The sequence below is a fragment of the Dermacentor andersoni genome, chromosome 1 (genome assembly GCF_023375885.2).
Source record: "Dermacentor andersoni chromosome 1, qqDerAnde1_hic_scaffold, whole genome shotgun sequence".
Classification (NCBI taxonomy): Eukaryota; Metazoa; Arthropoda; class Arachnida; order Ixodida; family Ixodidae; genus Dermacentor; species Dermacentor andersoni.
The window spans coordinates 77,278,182-77,299,299 of record NC_092814.1 but is presented as its reverse complement, the minus strand read 5'-3'; the positions used below and the strand labels follow the sequence as shown (position 1 = coordinate 77,299,299).

The 21,118-nt window shown below is 47.1% G+C and overlaps 1 protein-coding gene across 1 annotated transcript in view; it reads right to left on the bottom strand.

The window, feature by feature from the left end:
- Pcif1 (Phosphorylated CTD-interacting factor 1) overlaps positions 1-21,118 on the bottom strand; it is a 150,081-nt gene that overhangs the window by 41,322 nt on the left and 87,641 nt on the right. The window contains exons 11-13 of the mRNA XM_050191279.3: positions 19,302-19,486; positions 11,391-11,484; positions 7,029-7,129 (exon numbers count right to left, since the gene is read on the bottom strand). Coding sequence (XP_050047236.1) covers positions 7,029-7,129; positions 11,391-11,484; positions 19,302-19,486 — 380 coding nt within the window. The remainder of the gene's footprint in view (positions 1-7,028; positions 7,130-11,390; positions 11,485-19,301; positions 19,487-21,118) is intronic.

The following is a 21,118-nucleotide window of genomic DNA, read 5'->3' as shown; positions in this document are numbered from 1 at the left end:
GCTTCTTCCTTCTCTTCTCTATCCTGCCTTTTTTTCCCATACTGTTGGCTTTGCTTCAATTGTTTCAGCTCGGTGCTGGCGCAATCAGCTGCAGAGTGTGGCATCGAAAAGTTTCCACGTGAATCATTTGTAACGAAGAAGAGTAGCCGCCTGCGCCACAGCACCATCGCCACCGGCATGAGCTCGTGGTTGCTGTCTTTCGCCGAACGCTTGTGACAGCTACCCGTTCGCGCCCGTTGCTAATAAATCTCTTAGCAAGTGGTGGACGTGCTGGGTTTCGACCACCCTGGAACTTCGGAGTCGCACTCTACCCCCCATCATGCCCGACGACGCACGCACTCCTCCAGCTCCTCCAACAGCGCCGGCCACCTTGGTTTGTGCCGGTGCCTTGCGTCAGCGAGATCCCCCTATCTTCTCCGGCACAGATGACAAAGACGTTGAAGATTGGATCTCGTCCTATGAGCGAGTGAGTGCCCATAACCAGTGGGACGACGTTACCAAGTTGAGAAACGTCGCATTTTATCTTACGGACGTTGCGAAACTATGGTTTCTAAACCATGAAGCCGACCTCACTTCGTGGTTGGTCTTCAAGACCAACTTTACCCAAGTTTTCGGTCGGCCTGCAGTAAGAAAGCTTCGTGCAGAACAACGTTTGCGCACACGAGCCCAAGAGGCCGGAGAAAACTTCACAAGCTACATTGAGGACATTGTCGACCTTTGCAAACGGGTGAATGCGTCCATGTCAGAGGAGGAGAAGATAAAACATATAATGAAGGGTATTCAGGACGACGCATTTCAAATGTTATTATCGAAGAGTCCTCACACTGTCGCTGAAGTGATAGAATTGTGCCAGAGTTACGACGAGTTGCGCAGGCAACGGCTTCACACCCGACGTCCCACCCCACCCGCCGACTCTCTATCAAGCCTTGGAGTCGACGACAACCATGCTGCTCTCTTCGTAAAAATCCAGGAATTCATTCGCGCAGAGGTCGCCCGCCAGCTATCTTTGATATCTTCTGTCCAGGAACCACCCCCTGCTTTGCATCCTACGATCCGCGACTTCATTCAAGAACAAGTCTCTCAAGCCGTTCCTCCAGCCGTTGAGCAGACACCAGTCACGGCTCCTCTCACTTACGCTGAAGCAGTTTCCCGATCTCGTCCACAAACGCCCCTGCCGCCCTCTATGCATCGACCACAGACATTTTTGCCGCCATCTATGCCGCTTCACGAACGCCGGCATTTTCCTCCTATGCCGCTTCCTGACCGCCAGAATTTTGCGAATCCTCAACCGCGACTCGGACCTTACCCCCACCAGTGGCGCACCTTCGATGACCGCCCAATATGTTTTGCTTGCGGTAATGCTGGTCACGTGGCGCGCCATTGTCGTCGTGGCATGCTTCCTCTTCAGAACATCCGGCGAGCGCCACCTTTCCCCGCTCCGTTTTCCTCTTCGCCTTCCAGCCTTCCTACCTCTTCCTTTTCCCCTGACCGCCCAACCGCCTCTACTCGCCGCTCACCATCTCCCCGTCGTCGCTCGCTTTCTCCGATGCGGCGTCGTCCCGTGTCCACCGAGCAGGAAAACTGATGGCCGCAGTTCCCGAGGCACGAACTGCGTCCACGTCGCAATGCCCAAGTCCTCGTCCCTCTCCAGCCAACGTCATTGAAGTCTCTGTCGAAGGAATCGCCGTCCTGGCACTTGTAGATACAGGAGCCGCCGTATCCGTAATTTCCGCCGAACTCTGCCGCACACTACGAAAGGTTTTGACGCCTCTCTCCGACTTCTCCCTTCGAACCGCGAACGCTCAAAATATAACGCCTCTCGCTGCCTGTACTGCTCGCGTCTTCATTCAAGGTCTACTGTATACCGTTGAATTCGTCGTGCTGCCCACTTGTTCCCATGACATCATATTAGGCTGGGACTTCCTTGCAAATAATAACGCCGTTATTGACTGTTGTCACGCCGAACTCGAACTTTCTGCACTTCCCGACGTCGAGCCTATCGAAAACGACCCTTCCAGTGTTAAACTGTTTGTGTCCGAAGACAATTCCGTCCCGCCACGCTCTTCCCTACTTGTGCCTGTGTCGTGCGCCGCTATTTCTGATGCCACTGTTCTCTTTACGCCCTCTGAGCTGTTCATTCGCCGCCGATGTTCTCCGCTGCCCTTTGCTCTCCTTACTCTTCGCCATGGCGTCACGAAAATGGTCGTCGACAATCCCACAGCCTGCCCTTTAGCTTTATCTCATGGTGAATGCCTAGGCCTTGTTCAACCGGTCGACACCTTTTGCATCTTTGACACTCCTGCCGTTTCTACTTCTGCGGGCCTTGGCGCACTTACTTGTGACTCTGCGATTGATCAGTCACTCCTCGACGCTTTCCACTGCTCCATCGACGATGGCACGTCATCTTCGGAACGAAGCCAGCTTATTGCTCTCCTGCAGAGGTTCAGCGCTTCTTTCGACAGCCATGCTTCCGGTTTGGGCCGCACATCGACCGTTTTTCACCAGATAGATACCGGCAGTCATGCACCTTTGCGGCAGCGCCCTTACCGAGTTTCCGCCTCTGAGCGCCGTGTCATTGACCACCAGGTTGCTGACATGCTCAAGCGTGGCGTTGTGCAGCCTTCCAACAGTCCCTGGGCATCACCGGTCGTCCTCGTTAAGAAAAAGGATGGCTCTATTCGATTCTGCGTCGACTACCGACGTCTGAACAAGATAACGCGCAAGGACGTTTACCCGTTACCGCGCATCGACGACGCCCTCGACTGTTTGCAGGGAGCTGAGTTCTTTTCTTCGCTGGATTTACGTTCCGGATACTGGCAAGTCCCCTTGGCACCATCTGATCGACCTAAAACAGCATTTGTAACACCTGATGGATTGTACGAATTCATCGTAATGCCTTTCGGCCTGTGCAACGCCCCAGCCACTTTTGAGAGAATGATGGATAATATTTTACGCGGCCTCAAATGGAACACATGTTTATGCTACCTGGATGACGTAGTTGTCTTTTCTGCTGATTTCCGAACCCATCTCAGCCGTCTCGAGCAAGTTCTCAAATGCCTCACTGACGCGGGACTTCAACTTAACTTAAAAAAATGTCGTTTCGGCGCCCGAAAGCTCACTATTCTTGGCCATGTTGTATCACGAGACGGCGTTCTTCCGGATCCAGCCAAGCTCCGTGCTGTCACCGACTTTCCGCAACCAAAGAAGTTAAAGGAGCTTCAAAGTTTCCTTGGTTTATGCTCATACTTCCGACGTTTCATTCGAAATTTCGCTTCCATAAGTGCACCCCTGACAGCCCTTCTAAGTGGCGACAAAGAACTTTCCGCTTGGTCACCCGCCTGTGATGACGCCTTCACGAAATTACGCCACCTGCTAACCTCGCCACCTGTCCTCCGCCACTTCGATCCTGCAGCGCCCACAGAGGTCCACACCGATGCCAGCGGCGTCGGACTTGGCGCCGTACTCGCACAACGAAAAGCGGGCTTTGATGAATATGTCGTTGCCTACGCGAGCCGAACTCTGACAAAGGCCGAGGCTAATTACTCTGTTACAGAGAAAGAGTGTTTAGCCATTATTTGGGCACTTGGCAAATTCCGTCCTTATTTGTATGGCCACGCTTTCGATGTCGTCACTGACCATCACGCCCTTTGTTGGCTGTCTACCCTTAAAGACCCATCTGGCCGACTTGCTCGCTGGGCCCTTAAGCTACAGGAGTACGACATCCGCGTCCTCTACCGTTCCGGCCGCAAACACACGGACGATGACGCCCTTTCTCGCTCACCGGTCTCCGCTGACTGCGCTTGCCTATCCGCCCATGAGCCCACAGTTCGATCTCATGCACTGCGCAACATGCCGTCGGAGCAGCGCAAGGATCCCTGGATCAGTGCTCTCATCAGCGTCCTTTCTGATCCATCCACCTCTTCACCATCTCGCGCTCTTCGCCGCCAGGCTACTCACTTCTGCATTCGCGACGGCCTTCTTTATCGTCGTAATTACCTCTCTGACGGTCGCAAGTGGCTTCTCGTGATACCCCGCCATCTTCGTGACCTTATCTGCGACGCTTTCCACGCAGACCCTCAGTGCGCACATGCCGGCCTCTTCAAGACCTATGCTCGGCTACGCATCCGATTTTATTGGCGCGGCATGTATAACTACGTCAGAAAGTTCATTCGCTCCTGTGCTCAGTGCCAACGCCGAAAATTACCTCCCGGACAAGTCTACCCGTCACAACCCCTTCCCTGCCCTCGTCGGCCCTTCGATCGTGTTGGTATAGACATCTACGGACCGCTACCCTCCACTCCAGCAGGCAACCGCTGGATTATTGTTGCAGTGGATCACTTGACCCGCTATGCTGAAACAGCTGCTCTGCCGACTGCCACCGCCCGCGACGTTGCATGGTTTCTGTTACGACATTTCGTTCTTCGCCACGGTGCCCCTCGCGAACTTCTGAGCGATAGAGGCCGCGCCTTTCTTTCCGATGCTTTGAAGGCACTACTCGACGAATGCCGAATCGTTCACCGCACCAGTACAGCGTACCATCCGCAAACTAACGGTATGACCGAGCGCTTCAACCGTACTCTTGGCGATATGCTCTCCATGTACGTCGCCTCTGATCATTCAAACTGGGACCAAGTTCTCCCTTTCGTGACGTATGCGTACAATACTGCGACCCAAACAACTACTGGTTTTTCCCCTTACTTTCTCCTATACGGACGAGAACCTTCTACTACTCTCGATACCATTCTGTCATATACACCTGACGCTTCCGAAAGTACTCCGCTATCTGAAGCTGCTCGTCATGCCGAGGAATGCCGCCAGCTTGCCCGCTCTTTTTCCACCGAGGACCAGTGGCAGCAGCAATCCCGTCAACCTGCCGGCCGTTCTGCACCAACTTTTTTGCCTGGCTCTCTCGTATGGCTTCGGGTACCCGCTACTACACCCGGCCTCTCCTCAAAACTTGTCGCAAAGTACCTAGGACCCTACCGCGTTCTCGAGCAAACGTCCTCCGTCAATTACATCGTAGAGCCCCTCACGCCATCGCGGCCGCGAACTTGTCCACGTCTCTCGCATTAAGCCGTACTACGACCCAATCGTAGTCTCTTCGCCTTAAGCCGCCAGGATGGCGCCTTTTTCTGCGGAGGGCGATTGTAACGAAGAAGAGTAGCTGCCTGCGCCACAGCACCATCGCCACCGGCATGAGCTCGTGGTTGCTGTCTTTCGCCGAACGCTTGTGACAGCTACCCGTTCGCGCCCGTTGCTAATAAATCTCTTAGCACATTATTCTTTTCTGTTGTAGCATTGGCATAAGTGCAATATTATGCGCAATAAATCTCGCACAGTTTCGTGCTGTTGTTAGTGGATGAGCACAGAGATCTGCGGTAGAGAAGAAAACTTCATTGTGGAGGTGGCCCTCCTGGTGAAGTGCAGAGATGCGACTGCTTCTTGCTTCTCTTTCTTATCCTGTTTTTTGTATTTTATTGCTGGCTTCATTTTAGCTTTTTCACCTCGTTCCTGGTTTACAGACAAGTTGCAGAGTGCAGTGTTAACCAACCACAGCTGCTAGCGACATGACTGCGCTCTCCAGGTGCACTATTTCTCTCTGCTGTAGCTTCGATGGAGTACTAGCTATGACGTAAAATCTCCTAATGCCACTCTGAATCCACTTAGGGCACTCCTCACTTTTATTGATTTTTTTTATAAGCTTTTCACAAAGCATTTTGGGATTCTGGCAACAAACACTGGCGGACTAAGGGAGGGAGCCCATAACAGTTATCGCAGTAAAAATGGTTCAAATACTAGTTGAAGCATTAAATGTGTGAATTTTATAGGGCTTTCCTACACACCGAAATTCACAATTTGCCTGACCATTTGGATAATGCTGGCACTTGCAAATTGTTTCAGTGCCGTCATGCTGAACCTCCCATATTTCCCTTTTTTTTTCTTACCGCGATGTGCCTCAGTGCAAGTGTGGTGCGATAACTGCAAAACAAGGCTATTTCGCAGTCTGCAGCATTACTTGGTGCCGAGGCAATTTGGCACAATTGGCTCATCACTTCTATTGCCCAGCACTTCCGTAAAAAAAAAAGAAAAAAAAAATCAGCACTGCTTTATACAAACTTCATTCGGATGGAACAAGGTGTGCAAGTTCTTCGATTTAGGCAAGGTTTTTATGCATTCGCACTCATAAGCCTGACACTGAACAATTCATAAATTTGTTGAGTCGACATTAATGCCCGTGGTGTTAGACTGCATAATAACTGTGAATGAAATCTGGGGTTTTATGTGCCAAAACTATGATCTGACTATGAGACATGCCATGATGGGGGACTCCAAATTATTTTGACCACATGGGGTTCTTTAATGTGCACCTAATTTAACTATACATAAGAATTTTTGCATTCCCCTCCCCATCGAAATGCAACTGCTGCAACCGAGATCCAACCCATGACCTCGAGCTCAGCAGTGCGACGCCATAGCCACTGGGCTACTGCAGTGCTGTGAAGCTAGTTTCATTCCCAAACAAATACTTAGAAAAAATATTCAATGCAAGTTTTGCTTTTGAAACATGGTGTCACAGAAAAGTAGAAAGGTACTAACGTGTGGGATGGCACAATTAAAGCTGCAATTCCATGCCTGAAGAAGGCTAACAAAGAGTTTGACAGGCGTACCAGTGCTGAATTGAATGAATTAACAACTTGTCTCTTCCATTGCAACAATCCATAAGAGACCGCTATCAGACGAGTTTCTTTTAGGTCCTTGGCCTAATGCAAACAGCGCATCCCTGGTAACAAGTGATGCTATAGCTTTTCTCCAAGCCACTGGGCTGGACGCACGGCTTTAGAGATGCCATTACTTTGTGAATTTGTATATACGCATCTCTTCCTTATACCATCATCATTCATCAGCTCTTTCCCTCCCCTTCCCTTTTCCCAGTAGCAGGCCAGAGCATGTTATAGCCCAGGCTGACCTCTCTGCCTTTCTGTAAATAAGCTTCTCTCTCTCTCTACTTCAGATAATGCAATGCTCACCTGCTGGCTTCAAGCTTGGTCAAGGCCACTGGAACAGGATCTCGAAAGTCTGGGAAAAAGACTATGAAGGACAGCGATTCCTGTGATTCTGTAAGCAGCCGCTGGAAGAAAACACACAAATGTTGTACTAACCAATCCTTTGAATAGAATAAAGAGGACAACATTAACTCCTTCCTTACCGTGAACAAAATTGCAATTTTTTGAAAGCTTTAGTAATGATATTTTATTTAATATATCATTAATATATCATATCATACTGGTTACAATCAACACGCTTACATTAAGCACCCATTAACGCAAAACTGTAAAAACTGGAAAAAATTTAGAGATAAGCAGAGTTTCGAGATAAGCAATATCATGAAAATAGAAGCCTGCTAGCCATACAGAAACCACAGGAAGCCTTTTCAAAATTCCGCCAGTAATATTCCCAGTCACTGAGATGTGCATCGGCACCAGACACGGTGTTTACGTGCAAAGGTGTTACTGGCACTGTGCCAAGACAATGTGCCTGGCACCGAGTCAAAACTATTGATTCTAATGCAATATTTGAAGCCAGCCATACGAGCATAACTGCTTCCAGGCATGCAAAAAGCTGACACTGCTACTTCCTGCATTGTACTAAATTCTGGACAAGTTCACTTCAAAAACTGAAACTGAACTGTGGAAGAGCACAATTGTCCTGCCTCCACTGATGCTCACGAATCATGTGGCCATTTATGTCTCACAGTCGCGTGAGCATGAAGCAAGTGTCCTTATCAAGCTGCTATCTCGCTGGAATGCCATGGGCTCGCATGTTGGCTTCTTTTGGGCACAGCGCATAGGCTGATCATGCCTGCTCAAAAGTGCCGATCAACTTGCTCAAGCTAGGTCACGATTAATACACCGATTAATATACCGTGAAGGGACCATATTGATGCGTCACAGCAGCATCCTAAATGAGAAGGCAAAATAAATACATAAATAAAGACATCAGCTCACTAGTACTGCGTGAAGCCACAACAAAGTGGCAGCAAGCAGCCAAGCAAAAGCACGTGAATGGTGACAGACAGAAAGAAAGGGGAAAGAAGTGGGGTAAACATGTCTTCAGAATCAATTACTGGTAGCATGCAAATAATCCCGGCAGAATCGTGAGCCCGACGTTGCTTTCATAAGAGCTGAACTATCAGAGTGCCTGCCATCTTCACAACCACTGGGTGTGCATCTCTGCGTGCTTGTTAAATATCGCCTCTACAAAGCAAAACAAAAATCTACTCCTTAAACTGCGTTTTAGATGGCACAGCAAGTCCATAATGGTGCCAGGAGCTATGAAATCGGGTGCGGCACTCGTGGGTCACCCGTGATCCCCGTTAAATGGCCGTGGTAAAGAAACTTCACCAATGAAAATTGTACACGTGAAGCAAGCAAGCATAGTATAATTAAGTAGATGGTGCTGATAGCAATGTGTGCGATATCTATTTCTAATGAAAAGGAAAGCTGACATCCACCTTTCTCCACCTGGCAGATTTTCAGAAAAATCCTTTGGTTATTTTTTTTCAATGTTGTCATGTGTGTGAAGCACACAATAAATGTCTACTTTTGCATGAGAAATTTTTTTCAACACCATTTCCAGAATGCTATGCCATGTTATCCACTAGAATCACTGGCAATTTCGAGCTGACGAAGTTGGAGAAGTTGACAGCACATAGTTGTTGACAGGTGCTCTCATGAGGGCTCATGCATTCGTATGATCAGATTCCACAACACTGGCTGATTTATTTTCTGTTTATTGTCTCTTTTTTAAAAGCAGATATTCATTTGGTTACTTTTTACCAATGAGTGAGCCACCTCCAAAAGATTTGGACGCATAGTTGGAAATAAAAACTGCAGCCATTACACGAGGATAATGATACTATGTCAGTCACGTGACATCGTGACACCACTTCGTTTTCTAAAGTGGTGAGCAAAAAGGAGCCAAAAAGCACCACAGTGATGCAAACAATACTTCTAAAGGGATCTTCTCAGACCGAAACTGAACAGTATGGTGTAGTATGGTATGGCACACGGCTCTGTGCTTCTGCTTGTTAGCGCCTGAACATTCACTGCATTAGTAAGCAAACGGAAGAGAACAACATTTGTCTCTCTGCAAGTTTTCCAAATCTCCCCCCTCACACCTTTACCATTATAGAGACTATGTGCCTGTTGCATGGCACCCCCCAGATGGATAGAGATTATGAGCATCACCTTTGACACAGGGTACAGCTGATACTATCAAGCTCGTCATTTTCAACTTTGGCAAGCAGTGGCACCTGCCCATGCCCAAAACGCACGATTCACGCTTGAAACATTGTTTAGCATCTGAAATTTCTGTTACTGCCGTTATAAATTGGTGCTATGGGCAGTTGGCGGTGCCGCATGAATCGTGCAGGTTCGAAAAATCAGGCACCTGAAAAATCGGTCAGTGACTGCACTTGCTATTGATACACGCATATTGCGTGTTTCGTGTGGCCGATGCACGCGGGCGCCCCGACGAAGATGACGAACGCTCGCTGGCTCCTGTACTGTTGGTTGAACTGGCCAGCACTGCAGTTACCCTAACCCTTTTTAAATATACTTTGAAAATAGTCTCCAGTCTTAATCCTTTGTTCGCGTAACATTTTGGTGGAGGGTGCCGTTCCCCATCCTCGCCACAGAGCTTCGCAGCAGCCGCACCGTCCTGCTTTCCGCCATGGCTGCTGGTGACGACACCTCGTCTCCTTCTACTCCTGCTATATATTTTTGCTACCAGAACATATATTTTTGAGGCACATGCAAATAAAAATTTGCCTCACCATAAACAATATCATGTTGGAGCTTGCAGTTTCGATTTCGCTATAGCAGGAGAATACTCCATTGAAGTAAAGCATGAACAACCAAATTTAATATTTACTTTGTTTTATAGTAGACTTCTGTTAAGTGGATTCCAGTTAATTCGATTTATAGTTAATTCTGACTGATGGTCCCAGCCAGAGCCCATGCACTTCTATGGGCCCAAAGTTTCGCTATTTTGATTCTAAAATTGGCCTTCACCGGATGGTTTCAATTTGACCAGTCAGCATGCATGCGTCCGACCCCAGCAGCGACCCCTTTAGTGGCAGAGTCTGTCTCAGCGGAGCTTGGGGCACAGCGAATGTGGTGAACATAAGTAATTTCCCATCAATAACAGCCATTTCCAGCCTATCCTGGGAAGGTTTTCAAGCAATAACCGTAGCTCACAATGTCCGATTATGGTTATTACGTGATTCTAACGCACGACTGTTTCTTTTTTTTCAATCAAGTTGGGCCGGAAAATGCCTGCGTGGGGCACTTGGACACGATACCAAAACCGCAATCGCGGCGTTCGTTTGTGCACTGAGGCGAAGCTAACTTTAGGAAATCGGCCACTACTGTGCAACACCACATTAAAACCTTGTCCATTTTTCTTGCTAAAAAATAGGGTGCACGTTATATTTCTACTTTGGACACATGGAAACTGGGTGCGCGTTTGATTCGGGGGTATGTCAGACTTGAGCAAATGCTGCCAAATGAATCGGTGGTGTGTTCTGGCATTTTTTCTGCATCTTGTTTAATTCGTCCTCGTCTCTTTAGCGCCGCTTTCCTCATGTATGTTACACCAACTCGCCCACATCAAGCTCCGGCTATTTAATTCGACAAGCTGGATAATTCGATCAATTTCGTCGGTCCCGTTAAAGTAGAATTAACGGAAGTTAACTGTATCAAATTCGAGTGCAGTACAAAGAAGCATAAACTGGCAGTGTGTCATTGAGACATTTTGTGGTGTATGTATAAAAATGGGCACAATTCTAACAGCATATAACATACTGGGTGATGCTAACAATTATCAGCACCGCCTGATAGAAGCTAACACTATGAAATGTGTGACTGAAATGCAGTTGATTAAGCAGCACAATGCACCAGGCCAATTAAGTCGATACTTATCAAGAGCATGCAATGAAGTGCAGACTTTCTGTACACACTGAAGACAGGTGAGAAGTGATAATCTGTGAAAGCAGAAAACGCATGCAGAATAGCTCTTGAAGAAACTAAACATTGTTCTTGTGCTGGTACACTTGCCACCGGTATGGAAAAGCACCTGATGGAACATGCTACAAAACACCCATAAAGCACAAATCTACAACATATCCAGTGGCCAACATTTTGCAGGGATTTTTCTCTTTATATTCATTTATGAAGTGTCACAAAAAAGGAGGGGGCAAAAAGAATAGAAAATGAAAACAATTTATAAAATATGGGCCCAGACCTTCATTCAGCAAAGAAAGTGCCCTCTCCACTTTTCAAGATTTTAGCACTGCTGAAAATAAGCATCATACAGCCTATGCCACAAACCTCCAGGTGGTTCACAGTGGCCTCCATCAGTTCTTCTGAAAAAGGTGGGTTGACCTCAAAAGAGCCAGCTACAGGAAAAAACTTCAGGATGGACCTGTAAACAGACCAGCATACAAGAATAACAAAAGCCTGTATTACATTAACAAAGTACTTTCAATCGAACAAAAATTATGATTTAGGAAAATCCGTAACACCAAGCCTTTAATAAAACCTTATAAACCAAGACTTGCTTTCTAAGGTAAACCAAATGGCATGCAGAGTTTATGAATATTCTTGTGTAAAATGGTAGAGTTCTAAATTCAAAATTGCCATTGTTGCAAATTTTTTTTCCCCTATAGCTTCCAAAACAGTGCACAACATTCAGCGTTTGTAGAGGTGGATGTCATCTTGTACAGTTAACTTAGAACGAGAACAGAGTTACAGCACTTCTAGGGGGAATAAAATTTTGCGACACTGTCACCTGAAATGGCTCTACTTTGACACAATGTGCTGAAAAACAATTCCTTCAGTGACTTTTGACTAAAAAGACAATGTTTCTCTCTGCACTTGCATGGTGTGCTCCCCCGCACCCTTCCCGTAGAAATGGTGCACACAAAAGTGGGTCTAGAAGCACAATGCCCACCAACAAGGTTCATGCTCAGCTTTCTCAAGAAATGTGCATACTAGTACATCATCTGGGCTTATTCATGATGGCAGCGCACTGTACACAACACAAAAAGAGAAGGACGGGACAAGCACTGCACTAAGAAAATGGTATTTAGTGATTGGAATAAAAACATTCATTGCTGCACTTCATCGTGCCAACTGAGTAAAAAGGTGCATTTTATATACGGGTGCAACTTGTGCACTAACATTTTCTTTGAAAGTCTTCGTTTATTCTGAAATGCACAAGCAATTTACACATCACCACTAAGGTGAGGTCACCACTCAAGATGAGGCATAAATTAATTGCGTGTTTCAGATTAAACATTGGTTTGAAGTCAGCACTCGCCACATTATTTCTTCTCGAAGTCCACATCCTCATGTTGTTAATTAGTCACCATGGAATTCTACCAACCCGCCCAGCTTGCCATACTTATACACAACTTATACACAGGAAAATACAATAAGACAGGCACTCTTAAAACCATGTTTGCTTTCATTCTATAGGGTGCTCTGGCCATACTGATGCACCAAGTACCGGCAAGAGTAATTTACCTTTCATTAATTTGTGGCTTAAACATTTCTTTTTTACAGCGAAGCTGTCTATGGCTAGGGTTCCACGAAATTTTCATGTGTGCGAGCAAAAACTATCATCATCAGCAATGGCTTGTGCCACTGCTCATGCGTTCGTCGTCTTCTACAGCTGGCTCGTTGGGGCCTGTCGGTGTAACTGCACGAACGCACTCGTGCCACTGCTTGTGCGTTCGTCATCGTCTTCTTCCACAGCTGGCTCCGTTGCCACTCATCATGCCAGTGTTCCCATACTGTCCTGCACGCTCGTGCCACTGCTCACGCCTCCGTTATTGTCTTCTTCCACAGCTGGCTCCAATGGCGCTCATCATGCCAGTATTCCCATACTGTCCCCTCCTCTGCAAAGGCACTGATGGCACTGGCCCACTGCCAATCGGCGCGGCGATTTTGACTGCAAATTCTTTGCCTCAATATACTGCTCGAGCCTTCGTCGTCGTTTTCTTCTACAGATGGCTCTGATGCCGCTCATCATGACAGTGTTCCCATACAGACCCTTCCTCTGCGAAGGCGCTGATGGCACTGGTCCATTGCCAGTCAGTGCAGTGATTTCGGTCTCAAATTCTTTGTCTCAATAAACAGTCGAAACCCGCGACAACGAAATTCTCGTGACAGTGAAGCGTTTTCATATCCCTAGCGAACGCCCATAGGATTCAATGCATTTCGTACCTCACTGCAATGAAATGTCGCTGTACTGCAATCCCACATCAACGCAATTTGCCGGAACGTAACTCAGCATATTACCTACTCACGTAAGGCTAGCAGGCTCCAAAATGTGCTAAATTGCGATTGTTTTGCACTAAAATTGCACAAAATACCACCGCATTACATTTTTGTTCACAAAAACAACCAAGTTCCGGAAGCGGTCAGTGCACTGGAAACACGTCATGGCCACCATCTTGTTTATCACCCATTTGAAGCAGAACGCATGTTGCTACCAACATGTGACGACGGTTTTTGCACACCTACTATAGGCGAGATCGTAGATCGTTGTTCGAAATGCGCGCTCAGCTCGCATTTCCCGCAGCTGATGATTCAGCGAGGCCTAGGCCAATCACGTGAGGCGAAACTGAACGCAAACTGAACATGCGTTTCGAAGAACAATCGCCGATAGCGGCAGTGCACTGCGTAATGTGTGCCTTGGTGGGAAAAATGCAGCAAAAACAAGGAAATCTAGATCCCACGAACATAGAGTTGTTAATGGTGCTTTAAATGGAGGTCGCAGTATATGGAGTGTCGCGCATCGGGCCATGAATGAGCAATCGTCCGGGAATACACATCCCTTGCTTCAAGAACGCTGGTTTTGGTGTCACCCGACAGGCATTGCATGCGGATTCAGCACTGGCTGTAGATTTGCATGAAAAGGCCATTATCTCGATTGTTTGCCTTTGGGTACACGAGATACGATCACTTTTGCGCTCGGCACTGGATGCGTCAGCGCTTATGCGCAACAGCGTGCACTGGAGAAATGCTGCTGCATGCGCTGTTGCTCTGCGTCCGGTGCCGAGTTACGCAAAATCTCGCAAAAGTGATCGCATCTCTGAAAGCAACTGACCGAGAATACTGCGCTACGGCAGTGCTGCCACTGCTGGTCGATGCATGCGGCGCACTTTGTACTGTCGGCAATGCGGTTCCTTATTCTCGAGCAAAGCTTGCAAAGCAGGCTAACGGAATTTTGAGAGTAAAGTTTGGTTCTGCGATGCATTACCCATCTGTGCTGTTTCTTTTCGCAACAACGAAATTCTCACAAAAGCAACTTTTTTCGCTTTCCCCGCAGATTTTGTTATTGCGAGGTTCAACTGTATTGCGAAATGAAAACACAAATGTATATAATGAATGTGCATAACAAACGTATACAGTAGCTGACCGATTTTCTGGACCTGGAGGACACCGAAAAATAGTCCGAATAAAAGAACAGTACAAAAAATCCGTGAGTAACAAAACCGAACTTTATTCCAGCTAAACTGGACTGAAAAAGTCACAGATGGTCTCGTTTTAAATTTCTGCTTTTGTAACAACGTCTGCTTGAATCTTTGCAAGTGTCATGTTCTCGTCATACACACCAGACTACAATATTAGAGCACTGACAATGTCTTGCATTGATGGTTGCGGGTGGCCAGAGGTGTTGTCGTTGGAGTCCGAGTCGCTTCGCGGCGGTGCGGTCACCTGGCACACAACCTCGTCGTCCATAAGCTCCGTGCACAACTCTATGTTGCTGTCGACTGCGGCAAACTCGTCAAAAGTAACAGCAGCGGGAAGGTCCATCCCACTGCTTGCGCAAGTCGGCAGAGAGAGAGAGAGAGAGAAAACATTTATTTATCAGGAGTTTGGGCGACTTCCTCGCAGGGTGGAGCCCTTAGTTCAGGGCCCCATTGGCTCGCGCCACTCCGCGTGCCCGCCGGATCAGCCATCGCTGCTCTTGCGGGTCTGAGCTGGCCAGCGCAGTCTCCCAGGAGGAAGGGGAAGGTGAAGGAATAGGGGAGTAGCCCGGAGGGCGTGGGCACTCCCAGGTGCAATGGTATACTGTGGGCTTTGCTCCACAATAGGGACAGTATGAGGTATATTGTGTGGGGTGGAAGAGGTGAAGATAAAAGAGGCAGGGAAATGAATTAGTTTGAAGCTGTCGCCACGCGACGGCATCTTCTCGATTAAGGGAATTATGTGGGGGAGGGAAGTGCCTCCTGTTATCTCTGTAATATTGTAGAGTTTCAGTGTAGTTCAGTGGTTCTGTCGGTGCGTCGTCTGGGTTGGACAGCTCTTCCAATGGCGCCCGGTTAGCGAGCTCTCGGGCTACCGCATTAGCGCGTTCATTACCATGGAGAGAGGCGTGTCCAGGTGTCCAGACGATACGCACCCTGTGTAACGCTGTGGAGTGTAATGATGTAAGGATGCGGTGTGTGTAGGGTGTCACCCTCCCTTGTGCCAAAGTCCTGCAGGCGGTCTGAGAATCAGTGACCACTGTGATAGGTCCATCCGGCGCCGGCATGGTTGAAGCGTGTACGATGGCTAGGGCAATAGCAGCCTCTTCCGCCGTGCCACTCTCCACAGTGTTGAGCGTTGCCGAAGCTCTCAGAATGTGTGCACTATCTAGTACGACTAGGCATAGGGCACGTTTCTGTGGGTAGCGGGCCACGTCGGTGTATAGGACTGGAGTGTTTGATTTGTCATCGCCAAATAGGCGAGCGAGGGCTTGTGCTCTTGCCTTTCGTCGACCTTTATGACGGTCAGGGTGCATATTCCGGGGAATTGGGGCCACGTGAATTTTGTTGCGAATGCTAAGCGGAAGAAGTGTGCGGTTTTCCTGTTGTGGTTGTCTTGGTATTTGGTATCCTAGCCGGGATAGAATGTGGCACCCTTGCATTGTTCGTTGCAGACGTTGCAATTGGCTGTTAAAATGACCTTCAACTAGTTCGCGGATGGTGTTGTGCACCCCCAGTCGTAGTAAGAGCTGCGTAGACGCATGTTGGGGTAGTCCCAGCGCTGCCTTTAGTGCCGTACGGAGGAGGGTGTCCATCTGGTGCATCTCAGTCTGAGTTAGATTATGATAGGGCAGGTGGTAGGTTAATCGGCCAATTATGAGGGCTTGCACGATTCGGAGTATGTCTTTTTCTTTCAGTCCTTGTCGGCGGTTTGTAATGCGCTTTATCATGTGCGTTATTTGGGTAAGTTGTTGGTGGAGCATGTGTAGGGTATGTGTGGCCTTCCCGTTGTGTTGTATGTGAAGTCCTAGTACACGTAGTCTGTCTACCCTTGGAATAACGCTGCCATCGAGATGCAATGTGATGGCTGGTGGAAAATCGGCCTTGTTCCGTTTTTTGAATACAAGCAGGAGCTCCGACTTCTCAGCTGCGCATGTGAGTCCTCCGGCTGTTGCGTACTCTTGAACTATATTTACGGCTTCCTGTAGTGCGTCTTGCATGGCGCCGTCTGATCCTGTGGTCACCCAGATTGTAATATCATCGGCGTACAGAGCGTGCTGCACGTTCGGAAGTCGGCAATCAGCTGCTCGCCGGTGTCGATGTTTTCAGCGGTGCTGTTTGCCTCTTTGGTCACGGGCTCTTCAGGGTTGCAAAATCCAGTATGCCTAAAACAATTTGCAATCGTTGAAGGCTGAACAGCCTTACAAGCATCCGCTAGCATGCTGAGTGCGAGAACAGCTTAACGAAGTATGTCTTCCTGCTGTCAAAGCACATGAGTGTGCGGCCAAGTAAACGGGCCCTGTAGTGCACCTTAAGGTTTTTAATGACCCCTTGGTCCATCGGCTGGAGCACACTCGTTGTATTCGGTGGCAAGAATTAAAGATGAATAGCTTGCAGGTTGTTTATGGCGCCATGTGCCCCACAGTTGTCTACGACTATCACCACTTGGCTCTTCTCGCACTCAAACATCTGGTCCAGACGACAGACATAAACTTTGAACAAGCTTTGTGTAATCCGGGCCTTTGTATTGCTGCTGTACCACACAGGCAAGTTCTTCGCACCCTTAAAGCAACGGTGGTTCCCACCAGCGCAGGCCTCATTCGTAAAGGAAATAGAACGGTCCAGCAGCATTTTGAAGAATAGGCCTGTCTCGTCACAATTAAAAATATCTGCAGGAGCATATTCTTGTAACAGAGCCTTCAACTTACATGTCCGATAATCCGTGACAGTAGATTGATCCATGTCACTACTCTCCCCGCAAACTTTATTGAAAAAGACTCCGTGCCTTTTCTTAAACCCACGGATTCACCCATCGGTGAACTTGAGGTCCTGAATGCCCATTTTTAAAGCGAGCATTTTGGCTTTCTGCTTGAGCATGTTGCCCAAAACGGGGAGGTTGTTTGTAAGGACTCCTTTCAACCACAGCTGCAGCACTCTTCAAGCTTCAGATGTCCTTTCCAGTCATTTTTTTGTAGTTTGGCAGTGCGACTGGTCGACTGCAGACAACTTTTCTTTGTTTTTCACGTAATCAGACAATGTCTGTTTAGAGATATTAAACTCCTTCGCCACATCGACTTGGGTTTATCCTTGCTCGATAAACTTGATGATGGCGGCCTTTTTGTCCAGCGTCATGGTAAAATATTTTCCATGCTTCGACACATTCGATGGAGGCAGGTGAAGAGCAGGGGCAATGGCGTGGAAACCGCATCGTCATTGCGCTGAATGAACGGCCGCAACACACTGAAATAGCGATGATATGTTGTACGGCAGTTAGTGATGTCAGGCGATGATTTCAATTGCACTGTACTGAATAAAAGCCGGCAGATCATTGCTGGACGAAAACGTGCGCGACCCCACCTATGACGCCGAGGCAAAAGTGATGATGGTGATGGTTATCGTAAGCATCACCTGGCGTTCATAGGTGGTGTCCAAAACTGGCTGAGCATGACCGGTTTCCGGCTCTCAAATCACTTCCGCCGCAGGTTACAGGCAAAAACATGGCCTTTAAGATCGGCGTTTCTCACAAAAGGCGCCACCGTTGCAGCATGGATTTGGACGCCTCCTATACTTGCTAATCAAATTACTATACCGATCCAAGCCATTTTATGTCCGATCCGAAGCTAGTCAGGCGGCTCAAGATTAAAAAATGGCGTCCTCCCTGACTCAGTGCTGGTCTGTCGTGGCAAATTTTGTCCACAAAAGCGAACTTCTGGCTTTATGTTGTCCGAAAAATCGGTCGTGAAAATCCATTAACTCTATGGGAACCCTGAGGTACATTTATGAAGTCTGGAATATCCATCAAGTCTAAATTTTTGGAGTCTGAAAAATTGGTCGGCTACTGTAACACATATGCACGTGAAAGTATAAAAATATGTGTGCATACCTTTCGTCACGATGGCCACCAATCAAGACAATAAATGTGTTCGTACCTTCATTAAAAATTCTGTGTCACCTCTCTGTTGTGCGCTGGACAGCTTTGCTGATCATCCACCTTCACAGAGTGGGATGGTGCGTGATTTTTTTGCAAATCTGCTTCCCTTTCCTTTACTCTGTTAAGCACAACTTTACCATGAAGCATAAAATGCATGGACATTTGAGCCTGCACAGCTCTCATGAGTAAATAAACAGAAGGCTTAATGCTGAAACAGCAAAGTATGTTTAGAATAAAACAAAAGTATGGCCATTATGGCTCATGGCAGCAGACATGAATCTCAAATGTGACTCCATCCACTCCATCAGTACCTTCAGCAAAGAGCTACTTTCCATCAATGAATGACATTCAAGCAACACATGAGAACTAGCAAGTTCCTTGTACTCTCTCCTAATTATGAATGCGAAACCAGGGTATTGCAATGTCTATCTGAGAGTACTTCCTTTTCATAGGCAGCCAATCAAAGAAGCACGTTTTACGTCAGAAAATGCAAAGCCCAGAGAGGGTACTAACAACATGCTGCAGAAGCTGCTGACATGTAAAGTGAAACAAAACCTTGCACTTAGAAAAGTCTTATACCTAAATTTTCAAACGTTCCATTCAACTTATTCTCATGTAATCTAGTAAATAATTAAATAGTTTTAACACGGCAAAGCAACACAAGAAGCTAGGAGAGAGAGGCTGCAGTGAAGCCTCTCAGATTTATTTGGTCCATTGTTTCATCAATTTAGAACCAAAGCTTGGCACACTAGCAGTTTTGTAATTCTGGCTTGTCATTTAGAAAATGTGAGTGGATCAACTGTAAAAGAGCAAAGGGCCTGCACCACATACCCTCGTGATCCAAAAAAGCTGTCAGTGTCAGGAAATGCTGAGCAGTACTGCCTGAAGTAGCAGTTCAGAGGAGATGAAAAGCACTCGAAAGTCACCCCAAAATGCTTGTGCAAGCTCTCCATGACCAGCACAGGCAGTGAATTTTGAGTCCCATGACCTTCATTAGATGACAAGCCCAGATACGTCTGAAAGGAGAAACGTAACACAGATTAGGATTCATTCTGAAATGAAGACCTGAAACAGTAGCACTGTTCTGATTTGCAAAAAAGTGGAGGGAAGCGTTCAGTTTTAAAGAATAGCTTTGCACCATACATAGGCCTAAGCTAAAGACACAGTTGTACCTTACAGTCCAGAAACAACTATTTCAATCGTGCAGCTTGACTAACTGACAGTGCAAATATGCACCTTGGCTATTATATTTACCCTTTTCGTGGAGCAGTTTGCTTTAGAGGGACAAGATGGCACTTTCTGCAACGCGCTGCATATTGCCTCTGCGAAAGCACACGATTACAAAACCACTTCTGTTCTGCTTCTGTGCAAGCAGCTGTCGGAAATGCAACTGGGTGTTCGCTGATGCACTGTGCTCCATTTATGCTTCAAAATGTTCAGTGGCAGAGGGAACACACATGCAGTAATTCGCTGCAAAAATATTGACTGCCGTATTAAATAATCAAATGGATCTGTGTGATAAAGTCTACAGACCACTGCTACATAAGAACTGCCTGTGTTGCCAGCCGCCTTTCGCAATGCACAGCTTTTCTCGAGGATAAAAAAAAACTCACTCATTCACCAACATTGTATCACTAACCTCCAGAGAAAGGACTTCAACCCCGGTATGTAGGCAAGAGTGAGTACCGCTCATTACACAGCGACAAAGGGAGTAGCGCTGCTTCCTGGCGTAGCAAATTTCTCCCACATCATCTACACACATCAACCCCAACTCACCAGCAAACTTAAGCCCACTCTACCGTCACTCTTGCCCACTTTATCACCCATTTATCACAAGTAAGTGAATGGGCTCACACTTGAATGAATGCACTGAAGCATGAGTGACGGAGACTTTACCAACAACACAAATGTTTGAAGCTAAACATTTCATAATGGTTCACAAAGTAAGCAAGTGACTAGTGATAATACGTCTTTGCTACAACATATTAGAAAGTACAGAGCATCTACGTTCCAAGCCTTGTGTGCAACAAGATCAAATCTATTGCAACTGAGCACTTCCGCGAGTGATTATGCAGAAAATAAGCAATCAGATGGCGACCTTACCGAGTCGGAAACATGACAAGCCACTGATTCAAGGTGCTTGCCAAATAAAGAATGAAGAGCAAAGCACATTGATCCTGATTTATTTCACAAGCAGAAAATTTATACAGCTTGGAATACATTTCTAGCCCCACATATAGTACACATATTGTATATGCTGCTTGCACCGTTTGGACAAGGGATAATGAGCTCCAAAAGCACTTATATGTCCTTTGAATCTGTGGGCAAAGCTTCATATCATCCACCCAGTCCCTGTTGACTATATCCATGAAAACAGAGGTTTGCTGAGCCACACCAGGGCGCCATGCAATCCATTGTTAACACATTGGCAAAGGAGTCAGCTGAGGCAAGTAATGGACTTGTCACCACATTATCAAACATGGCAGCGCCCACGGGATCACCATGAAAAGGGTCTATAAGTGGTGCTAAACTGTATGCTGCCATCAGAATACTGTGATTTGCATTACAGCTGTATTAACCTCTCCATCTTCACACCCAATAAAGTCATGCTGGTAGACATGAATCTTTGTAGAATAAAATTCACAAAA